The sequence below is a fragment of the Theropithecus gelada genome, chromosome 5 (assembly GCF_003255815.1).
Source record: "Theropithecus gelada isolate Dixy chromosome 5, Tgel_1.0, whole genome shotgun sequence".
NCBI classification, from domain to species: Eukaryota; Metazoa; Chordata; class Mammalia; order Primates; family Cercopithecidae; genus Theropithecus; species Theropithecus gelada.
In genome coordinates, this window is record NC_037672.1 from 153,794,929 (window position 1) to 153,807,544 (window position 12,616).

Consider the following 12,616-nt stretch of genomic DNA (forward strand, 5'->3'; position numbering starts at 1 on the left):
TCTATTAGTTAAGCTGGGTGACTGAATTGCATGATCAACTCAGCATTCAAGTATTTATTGAGAGACTATTATGTGCCCAGATCTGAGCTAGCTACTATAAATACCATACATACACTATGTCCACTATGTATATGTGTAGTACATACATATAGTATGCATTTATCTTTACATATTTGATTTAATGCATATAACTCCTTGGGTTACAAAACCAGAAAATCTATGTAGTCATAAAATCAGAAAAAAAAAACCCTTTAGTGGTGATATTTATACATTTTAGCTTTTGTGTTTTATTCCATAGGAGGACAGTAGATTGCTATTTATACACATTTAAATTAATATAATATGGAGATAAGTTCATTTAAAATAGAAATAATATCCTTAAAGCTATTTTGTCACATGTTTGGGATGAATAAAAACCTTTGCTCTCACAAAGACTTGCTAGTGTGTTTTTTACTACAATTTAATATATTCCATATTTAAATATTTGAGAAATATTTCACTTTGTGAAAGTGTACCCATAGCCCTCAAGGCCACCCTAGCCTAAAAAATATTTAACTCACTAAGTTCTGTGAAACAAGATACTGTAAAAGTATATTAAATAGATTCTTAGTGGCTTTACTCAAGCAAATAATCGGTATTAAACTATTATCTAACAAAAACATACATTTTTGTCTACCATTAGCATTTTTATTTATAGGTAGAATTGTTTGTTACATTTTATTAAATTTAAATTTAAAAATATTAAAGTATTATATTGAACTTTAAAAAATTTTGGAAAGCCTATAATCGCAGCACTTTGGGAGGCCAAGGTCATGAGGATCACGAGGTCAGGAGATCGAGACCATCCTGGCTAACACAGTGAAACCCCGTCTCTACTAAAAAATACAAAAAACTAGCCGGGCGAGGTGGCGGGCGCCTGTAGTCCCAGCTACTCGGGAGGCTGAGGCAGGAGAATGGCGTGAACCTGGGAGGCGGAGCTTGCAGTGAGCTGAGATCTGGCCACTGCACTCCAGCCTGGGTGACAGAGCGAGACTCTATCCCCCCCCCCCAAAAAAAAAAAAAAAAAAATTGGAAAGTAACAAAGAAAATGGTACAGAATATATACTGGCAAAAAGTATTTCAGAATGGAATACAATTTGGGATATCTTAAATAATCTACATAAGAAAACTGACCAAAATTCAAAACTTATACACAAGTTATGACATTTATAACATACTTCAGAGATTTCTCCTTTAACTTCAACAATACATGATAAATGATTCTACTATTACTAAATGAATAAATTATTTTCAAAATTCAGTTTGCATTTTATTGTTTCTTTTTAGCTATACCCTTAACTAATACTTACATTTTCTTTATTTAATCAGTTGCCTAGATAATATTTCATAGACTCCGGAGCAATCAAAAAGGGAAATTTCTGCTTAACAATACAATATAAATATAATATAAAATGGTAAATATTGATTTTATATTTTCTAATTTGCCTAATCAATTGCTGGCTTGGCATGTACAGAGTTTTTATTTACATAAAAAAGAAATCCCAGCTAGGTTCGTTTTCTGATTTTTTTTCTGATTCTCATGTGTAAGAGGAGAAAAATAAAAATAAACAAAGAGCTGATCGAGTAAAGTAAGGGGATCTCAAAGTGGTACTTACTGGCATGACAATGTTGTAGTGGATGCAGAACCCTGGTTCAGAAGGAAAATATTCATCAGATACAAATCTTATCCTAATTTGATTTCCTTTAGAAATCTGTTTTCCTGGTACAGTACCAGAACCACACCAGCGCCCTAATATAGTTCCATCACTGGGTTCCTCAACTTCTACAAAATCATACCTGCAAAAAGACAAAGGGGAAAAGACATCATTTCATAATCTGTTATTCTGGCAATTACAAGTTTCCTGTCTGTGAATGCTATGACTTCATGGACCACGGCAATGAGTTAATCCAAAATTAAACTGGGAGCATATAATTAAGTACTCTAAAGAAGAGACACAACTGAAAATGAGTCCCAAGTTAAAGAAATATGAGTCTATTTGGAGTCCTTAGTTTTTCTATTTACGAATTCCAAATTCATTAAATAACTATCCTAAAACTTAAACATTTTGTAAGGAGCAACCATATCTGACATTCAATTCATGAATTATTGAATATAATTTTCATTTGGACATGACACTGTGACTCCACCTTTAATACCTATTATTACTTTATTTTCTGAGAGTAACTCTTTCATCCAGCCAGGGGCCTTGGCTCTCTTTCCCCATCTGTGATGCAAGCTTTCCTAGAGCTACTTCATTGTATATGTATCTTTCGTACCTCACTTGGTACCATTCTTCCTTTCTGTGACCTTCCTGGGTGTTCTCAGCTTACTGTCATCTTTCTCTTTTTGATAAACACATATTTCTAACTAACCACATATGTGTATAAGTGATCCATCTTCTTAGGCTGTTAATCCTTGAAGAAAGGAACCAGTTCTTACATATTTCTATTTTATATTTCCCTACACACAGTATCTTAAACAGAGGAATAAGTGATTGTTTTAAACACGTGTCAACTTTTCGCTTGGAAGGTTTGGATCAGTGGTGCTCCCTGAGACCAGTGCTGCCCCATGACAGAGTGTTTTGGAAATCTGTAGAAACATTTTAGGTTGTCTCAATGATTGGGGGTGATTGAAATGTAGCAGGCAAGGTCCACAAAAGCTCAACACTGGAAAGTTCTGAAAATGAGTATTTGCCCCATGTCCTCCATGCCTTTCAAATATTTCACTGGACATTTCATGCAGGTGCAATTTCTACTACGGGTCATCTAAGTTTGGAAACTTACATCATCTCATGTATAAACGCATATATATTTTGCACTGTTTTAGGTAAGGTAAATTTTCAAGAAAGTCAACTATAGAGTAAGCTGAGGGAATTTTCTGTATTTTGTTTATAACTTTACTAAGAGTTACTCACTTGGAAAAACATGTCACTAACAGGAATGCTGGTTATACTATTTTCATTCCAACTAAAACAAACATATTCATATTAGTCTATATTTATAGTTGTTATTCACAATGAGTCTACTTAAAAGATGCTGACATCTTCCTTTATTTTTCTAGGGTAATTGTTACTGTTCATTTATATACTGAAACACGTTATTTTAAAATAAATTACTTTGTTATAGATTTATATAACATGCAGGCAATATATTTTTAAAACAATTTTGCATATAGATAGATAATTGCTTTTATGAATTGCATTTCAGAATATTAAACAGGGCATTGCAAAACTTTTTTTAAAAGGAAGTCTGACACGGTTGTAAACCACCGATAGATTTTTTTCAAAATTTTAAGTTCAGTAGATACCAGACTACCAAAAATACTACATTTTATGTAGTATTAAACATACAAAAGAAAAAGTTGCTGAAAAAAGACAAAGTGTATAATGAAACAATTATACTTATAAATCTGAAGTATCTAGAACTCTTTTATGGCATGGAACTTAAACTACTTCAGCTCCATTTTCCTCACTGGTAAACTGGGAAAACTGCTACCTAACTCAGAGATGTGTGAAGAAAGGAAAAATGGGACAGCACATGTGCAGCACCTAAAACACTGTTTGCACAGAGTTGCCACTCAAGAAAGTTTGTCTCCCATCTCTGTCCTGCACCCCTCCCACCTCTGCACACCTACCTTTTAACATAACCTTGGAAGTTTAAAAGCAGTTAATAAGAAAACACAAAGATAAAGAGAAGATATGATTTTGCTACATCACATGAGAAGTCCAGGGTTATAAGTTACATATACATAAGCCAGACAGTATAACCATTCCAGGAGTTTTAGCGTATGTGTGTGCGGGATGTGGAAGGGTTGGACGGTGTGTGTGTGTGGTTCGGAGACGCTGGGTATAGCAGACGTACGTAGATATTTCAGATCTATCTGGTAGAAAAGTTGATAATTATCATTTTTATCAAATGGTAATTTTTATATCAGGGTTGTCTACACGTGAAACAAAGCTTTTATTCATTTGTTCTGCTTGTTCTGTGCCTGGGAGGTGAACCTGTGTGATGCAGGCTACCACCACTCATTTGACAGGGATTTGTGAAGCACTGATTTGGCGCAAACTGTTCTGCTAGATTCTCAGGATACAAACACAAAACTATAGCTTTTTTGAGTTCTGGGTCCATAAAACACATTGGTAAGTGCTCTAATTAGAGTATGTAAGAAATACTGTGGAATAGTAGAAGAAAGAGAGTAATTTTATACAGTGAGATGAAGGTCAGCTTACAAAGGACTTCACATTTGGGCTTTCAATGAGTATTGATTGACAAGGGGTGAATGGGGTGGGGGATGAAAATGCAATCTAGCAATAAGTACAATACATACGATGTAATAGAAGAAAGAAAGGGCTAAGCATGGTCAATTGTGAATTGAGGGTGGGAAACAAAAATCAGATGGAGATCAAGGTGGACAAATAGATGCGGGTGAGAAAGTCTTGGTATTGCATGGTAATAAGACGTTAAATTGTTATTTGGTAGGCCAATGTTGAAAACATGTAGGCACAATTCCAATGGGCTCGATGTCTCTTTAAAAATTTTGTCAACGTTTTAAAAAATGGAGTTTCATAGAAAACCTGGATGTTTGGTTTTAAAAAAATTGAAGATCTGGTAATAATAAATGTCATTAGCTTTGTGTGACTCCATGAGGGCTCCTCTCCAGAATTTGTGTCAGCTTCAGCAAAGTAGATATCTTTGTTTACTTTACTGTCTTATCCTGAGCAGCTACATCCCAGGCACATAGTAAACCCTGTGTCAGTGTTTGGTGAGTGAAGGAATGAATACTTGGCCTCACAGCAACTGAGGCTGGGACTAAATGAAAAAAGCTTTACACGAGGCATGTTCTTTCTAGTTTTAAAAAATCCCTATCTACTTTCTATGATTTAAAAAAATCCAGATTATCTTCATTAGTATTTGCCCTTTGGCATCTGAGTTGGCCACCCTTGCACTTAAGAGGCAGAGCTGCTGGAGGTTTCATAGAGGGGAGTAACACAGACATGTAATCACCACATGTTCGAGGAATTCGAGGCAACAGTAACATTTCAAATGTGGGTCAAAAGAAAAGATCCTTTAACAAAAGCATCCTGAGAAGGAGCAGTCAGGGAAATAAGAGGGAAGCCACTGTGACGGAGGGTGCAGAGGTTAAGGTAAGAAAGAAGAGAGAATTTCACCTGAAGTAGGAGTGGTCAATAATGCCAAGTGCCAAAGAAAGACCAAAGAGTTGAAAACTAAAAAGTATCATTGGATTTGGCCAGGATGAAGCCATTTCAATAAACTGCTTCAGCAGAACACACTGTGTACAAAATTTTCTTGAGATCATTTTTCAAAATAACCATTTTAATTTTTCTAATATAAAAAGCATTTATCTAAAGAGAAAAGAATATTCTCTTCAGGAAGTCTAAAATTAACATCTCACATAGCTACTTTGCTATATATAATTTTCTTTTTATTTCTGTTTAAAGATAAACTACCTCATATGTTATATGACTTGTAACTTCTTTAAAAATATTTTTAAAAGGGTTTTTAGGACACAGAAATATCTAGATTAAAATGTTAACACTTCATTAAGAACAAAAATATCTTAACTTGTGCCTTATCTAATTGATATCGATACAAAATCCACTGTCCTGTAAACAGGAGAAGGGTGATGAGCATATTATAACTTATTTCATGAAGATTTCCAACTGAATTTGATACCATTTAGAAAATAATCCTTATGAAAATTTCTGGATTTGCAGCGAGACAGCTGGCAACTAATTCTTACATGCTCGTGCAAGTCTAGTGCATATATTTATGACAGTGCTTTGAAAAATCTATATGGTTTTGTACTCCATAAAGTTTAAATGAAATTAACATCTAATAAGGTACTGTGTTCTTTGTCTATAAAACAGTAGAACTTAGCACATGCTACTAATTGTTTCATAGTAACTTAGGCATTTCGAGATTTTCTCAGAACTCGTGTCATACAAAAATATATAATTCTAAAATTCATGCAATTATCCTACCATTAATTTTTATGGTCATACACAATAACTATTAAGATGTCTATGGAATTTAAAGTTATCAATGAAATAATTATTTACACACACACAGACACACACCATTGCCACTTGATTCCATATTTCCTTTTGACTTGTTTGGGAATGCAAAGTGAGGACAGAAAAACAATAATGCATTAAATCAAGTCGTCTGCTTTAACAACTCGGTATTTCTCTTATTTTCTGACACAACACCATTGGCAGAATATGAGATTCATAGCAAAGGTTGGTTGGCTGATATATGCTAACAGCTCAAACATCAAGGAGAGAATGAAGAGAGAAAACAATGATGAAAAACCTATCTGTGGGCCATAGCCAAATGAAAGGGGGATGATAAAACTGAACAATACTGACACATCAAAGTGAACTCACAAAACACAGTCATCCTTACATTCAGAAATCTATACATGCCCAGGTGACTGTTCTGGAGACACGGTAATCCTTATAATACGCTCTCAGGTATTAATTTCCAATGTGCACAATTGCCCACGTCAGTATTTAAAGGATTTACTAAAACTATTTTATGAGCCAATCAAACATCACTTTCTCATGGCAACATGATACAGAGCATACAAGGCTAAGTGGTTTATAATGATCACTCCCTTTCTCTAACACACCCCTGGGGATCTGTGGAGGATTTATGTTCTTTTATGTTTAACAAACAAGTCTGGTGTTGTAGACAAAATTTTCGTTCTCATGTGGGAATTAAAAAACTGAGGCCATGAGGACGTCCTTCTTACTCCTGAGAATTTTAAGGAGTATACCAAAGAAATGAATTCATTAGTAAACATAATTGTCAGACACTCAGCTTCTTTCAGCAAAAATAAACCAAGCCTGCAAAACAGGCTGTTTCTAGTTCATGCTAACTAAAACCCTGTCAATTAAATCTACCCCATGAATTATCAAACCTGTCGGTAGTGTGAAACCCTGCCAGCAGATGAATGTGGATTTTAAAAAGGCCCAGCCCTGCAAATGTCAACTGGAGTCTGAGCCTGTTGAGAAAGGTAATAAAATTAAGAAGATGACAAACATTCTCCAGTGCGCATTGGCTTATATTTTAATCTAGCAGAATGCAACTGGTACACAAAAATAGAAGTTTTAGATTCCCACTTCGACAGCAAATTGTTTATCTATGCTTTAAATTATAATAAAAGTAATTTTAAAAAATAATAATTACATTTATTAAGTGATTCCTATGTGGCAGACACTGTTTTTCTAATGTACTTTTTATATAGTAACTCATTTAATCCTCACAATAATCATAAAAATTAACACTTTTCCTCCATCCAGTCTATTAGTTACAAAATATAGAAAAGCAAAGTAACTTGGCCAAGGTCACACCAGCAACTAACTGTAAAGCAAAAGCTTCACTTTCAGGAATCAAATCTTAGAGCCCATGCTCTTAAGTGCTAAGCCATACTGCTTATTATATTTAAAATATGCCTATATAATTATATCTGCTTTATTTTAAGGCCTAACTGCAGAGAATTTCTGTATCTGTATTTGGATTGGCCAAATGGTCTTGTTCAGCGACTGGAGAAATATTAGGGCTGTACAGATAAAACTGAGTAGTCAACTTGGTAATTTGGGCCTATAAATTTTATAGATATTTTAATTAATTCAGTAATATTTATGAACAGCCACTCTAAATTCTTTATGAAGAGTTTTAAACCCACATGGAAATGTGTAAGTAAAACCAACAGGCATGCTTCACAGGACTCACAACACATGAATGGGTAATTCTCATGAAACCACGAGGAGTTCTACTTGTGAGAAATGCTTACAAATGTTATGTGGAGAGAAACTAATCATTTAAAATTATGTTATTACTAAAAAAACTACAAATATATAAACCATGAGGTCAACTTACAAAGCTAGAAAAATTAAGCAAATCAAAAGAAAATATCAGGTGAAAATTAATAAAGACAAAAGCTGTAAGGATTCCTGAAGGATCTAGAACTAGATGTACCATATGACCCAGCCATCCCATTACTGGGTATATACCCAAAGGATTATAAATCATGCTGCTATAAAGACACACGCACACGTATGTTCACTGCGGCACTATTCACAATAGCAAAGACTTGGAATCAACCCAAATGTCCATCAGTGACAGACTGGATTAAGAAAATGTGGCACATATACACCATGGAATACTATGCAGCCATAAAAAAGGATGAGTTTGTGTCCTTTGTGGGGACATGGATGCAGCTGGAAACCATCATTCTCAGCAAACTATCGCAAGAACAGAAAACCAAACACCGCATGTTCTCACTCATAGGTGGGAACTGAACAATGAGATCACTTGGGCTCGGGAAGGGGAACATCACACACTGGGGCCTATCATGGGGAGCGGGGAGGGGGGAGGGGGAAGGGATTGCATTGGGAGTTATACCTGATGTAAATGACGAGTTGATGGGTGCTGACGAGTTGATGGGTGCAGCACACCAACATGGCACAAGTGTACATATGTAACAAACCTGCACGTTATGCACATGTACCCTAGAACTTAAAGTATAATAATAATAATAATAATAAAAAAGAAAACTTTAAAAAAAGATATAATCAAAATTAAAGTTAAAATTCAGAATTAAAACAAAAAGCTGATTCTCAACAAGGGGTTAGAGAGAGAGAATAAATCGAGAGTTTACCAAGTTAGCAATGAGGAAGAAGATATAATCACAGATAAGAATATATTTTAAAAGTATAAGTATGTTTTACGTAACTTTATGCTAATTAAACCTAAAAAAGTAGATAAAATGGATGACTAAGAAAATGTAAATTATCAATATTTACTGAAAAAGAAAAAGTTAAGAGACTAATAACTCTAGAAGAAATGAAAAGGACTGTCAAGGATTGCTTGGGAGGTCAGGAGTGCAAGACTAGCTTGGGCAACATGGAAAGATTCTGTCTCCCTCTCTCAAGAAAAAAGATGCAGTAACATGGAGTTTCATAGAAGAGTGCTATTTAACTCTAAAAGAACATATCATTCCAATTTTATATAAACAATTGAAAAAATTGATGAGTGCAGCTATCTTCCCCACTACTTTTTAAAATGCTAGGCTAGGGCTGGGCGCGGTGGCTCACGCCTGTAATCCCAGCACTTTGGGAAGCTGAGGTGGGTGGATCATCTGAGGTCAGGAGTTTCAGACCAGCCTAGCCTACATGGCGAAACCCCATCTCTACTAAAAGTACAAAAATTAGCCAGGCGTGGTGGCGGGTGCCTGTAATCACAGCTATTTGGGAGGCTGAGGCAGGAGAATTGCTTGAACCCAGAAGGCAGAGGTTGCAGTGAGCTGAGATCACACCACTGCACTTCAGCCTGGGCAACAAGAGCAAGGTTCCATCTCCAAACAAACAAACAAACCAACAAACCAACGTAGGCTAAATCTTGCATCAGGGTTCTTTGAAATGGCAATACTAGATATTAAAAATTAAGACTAATATCACTCTTAAATAGAATAAAATGCAAAAATTCCCAAGTAAAATTTAATCAAATATGATTTGATTAAAAGATGATTTGATTAAAAGATATACAGGCATAACTAGTTTTCTTGCACTTCACAGATACTGCATTTTTTACAAATTGAAAGTTTATGGCAACCCTGTGTCATCAAAAGTAAGTCTTACGGAAGCCATTTTTTTTCTAACAGCATGTGCTAACTTTGTGTCCCTGTGTCACATTTTGGTAATTTGCACAATTATTTTAAGCTTTTTCATAATTACTATATATGTTATGGTGATTTACAATCAGTGATCTTTGATGTTACTAATTGTTTTTGGGTGCCACAGACTGAATTTATATAAGATGGTGAACTTAATAAATGGATGTGTTCTGACTGCTCCAGAGACCGGCTGTTCTCCTTCCCTCTCCCTCTCCTTGAGCCTCCTTATTCCCTGAGATACAAGAATATTGGAATAAGGCCAATTAATAACCCTAAAACGGCCTCTAAGAGTTCAAGTGAAAGAGTCACTGTCTGACTTTAAATCAAAAGCTAGAAAGAATGTCGCTTACTGAGGCAGGCATGTTGAAAGCCAAGACAGGATGAACGCCTGGTCTCTTGCACCAGTTAGACAAGTTGTGACTGCAAAAGAAAAGTTCTTGAAGGAAATGATGAGCAATACTCCAGTGAGGACACTAATGATAAGAAGGGAAAACAGCTCCATTGCTGAGTTGGAGAAAGTCTGAGTGGCCTGGATAGAAAAATCAAACCAGCCACAGCATTCCTAAGCCAAAGCCTATTCCAGAGCAAAACCCTAACTCTCTTCAATTCTATGAAGGTGAGAAGGGTAAGGAAGCTACAGAATAAAAGCTGGAAGCTAAGAGAGGTTGCTTCATGAGGTTGAATGAAAGAAGCCATTTTCATAACATAAAAGTGCAAGGTGAAGCAGCAAGTACTGACGAAGAAGTTGTAGCAGGTTATCCAGAAGATCTAGCTAAGATAACTGATAAAGGTGGATATGCTAAAACACAGATTTCCAGTGTAGATGAAACAGTCTTCTATTGGAAGAAGATAACATCTAGTACTTTGATAGCTAGAGAAGAAAAGGCAATGCCTGGCTTCAAAGTTTCAAAGGACAGGCTGACTCCCTTGTTAGGGGCTAATGCATCTGGTGACTTTATGTTGAAGCTAATGCTCATTTACCATTCCAAAAATGCCAGGGCTGTTAAGAATTATGCTAAGTCTACTCTGCCTATGCTGTCTCAATGGAACAACAAAGCCTGGATGATGGCACATTTGTTTACAGCATGGTTTACTAAATATTTTAAACTTACTACTGCTCAGAAAAAAAGATTCTTTCAATATATTACTGCTCATTGACAATACACTTGGTCACCCAAGAGCTCTGATGGAGATGTACATACAAGGAGATTTATGTTTTCATGCCTGCTAACTCAACATCTATTCTGCAGTCCATGGGCCAAGGAGTAATTCTGACTTTTAAGTCTTATTACGTAAGAAACATATTTCATAAAGTAATAGCTGCCATGGATAGTAATTCCTCTGGTGAATCTGAGCAAAGTAAACTGAAAATCTGGAGAGGATTCACCATTCTGGATGCCATTAACATTTGTGACTGATGGGAGGAAGTCAACATATCAACATTAACAGGAGTTTGGAAGAAACTGGTTCCAATCTTCATGGATAAATCTGAGAGGTTCAAGACTTTGGTGAAGGAAGTAACTGCACAGGTGGTGGAAATAGCAAGAGAACTAGAATTGGAAGTGGAACCTGAAGAGGTAAATGAATTGCTGCAACTTCATGATAAACATTGAATGAATGAGGAGTTGCTTCTTATGGATGGGCAAACAAATTGTTTTCTCAAGGTTGAAATTTTTCCTGGTGAAGATGCCATGAACATTGCTGAAATGACAACAAGGGATTTAGAATCTTCCATAAACTTAGTTGATAGAGCAGCAGCAGGGTCTGAGAGAACTGACCTACAATTGCGAAAGAAGTTCTACTGTGGGTAAAAGGCTAGCAAATAGCACTGAATGCTACAGAGAAATATTTCATGGAAGTAAGAATCAATCAACATGTCAAAGTTCATTGTTGTCCTATTTTAATAAACTGCCACAGCCACTCCAGCCTTCAATAAGCACCACCATGATCAGTCAGCAGCCACCACATTGAGGCAGGATGTGAGCAAAAAGATGACAACTCAAATTTCTGATATAACGCTACTGCATACTTAAGAGACTACAGTATTGTGTAAACGTAAGTTTTATAAGTACTGAGAAACTAAAATATTCATGTGATTTTAACTGTGATATTTGCTTTATTGCAGTGAGCTGGTACCTAACCAACAATATCTCCAAGGTATGCCTGTAATACTTTATGACTGAATATGGCTTTAGTTCATGAATATGAAGATGAACTAAGAATGACCCTTCAGAATAGTAAGAGGAGAAAAACTGTATGATCATACTCATAAACACTGAAACAATGTAATAAAATCAACAACTTAGATAAAAACTGGGTAAACTGTGAATAGCATAAAATTTCAAATCAAGGTAAAAACATTATTTAACAGAAACTACAGGCATTATATTGGATCAAATTAAAGGTCATTCTCATTAAAGTCAGAACAAAGATAGGGCTGGCCATTCTCACCATTAGTTTCCAATATTTTGGAAAAAGGCTCTAGCTGTTTTAGTAACAGAATAAGATAAAAAGTTGTAATAGATACAGAAGGGACAAACAATCCTTAGTTAATAATAGATTCCCATGAGAACAGATTGTGGTTGGGTAAGCACAGAGGCTAGAAGAGCCTGGCAATAATTCAGGAGTGGGACAAGATGGCTTGGAGTATATATAGTATGAAAGTTGAGACATCCCAAGGAATGTTGCATGTTGTGTGTGTGTGAGTGTGTGTGTGTGTGAATGTGTGTGAGAGTGTGAGTATACAATTTTTTTTGAAACAGTCTCACTCTGTCATACAGGCTGGAGTGCAGTGGTGCAATTACAGCTCACAGCAGCTTTCATCTCTTGAGCTTAAGCAATTCTTCCCATCCCAGCCTCGCAAGCAGCTGGGACTAC

The 12,616-nt window shown here is 35.8% G+C and overlaps 1 protein-coding gene across 1 annotated transcript in view; it reads right to left on the bottom strand.

Annotated features, from left to right (window-relative positions):
- The window catches only part of PDGFC (platelet derived growth factor C), a 214,395-nt gene that overhangs the window by 48,079 nt on the left and 153,700 nt on the right, over positions 1 to 12,616 (bottom strand). The window contains exon 3 of the mRNA XM_025386594.1: positions 1,656 to 1,836. Within this exon, the coding sequence (XP_025242379.1) occupies positions 1,656 to 1,836 (181 nt within the window). The remainder of the gene's footprint in view (positions 1 to 1,655; positions 1,837 to 12,616) is intronic.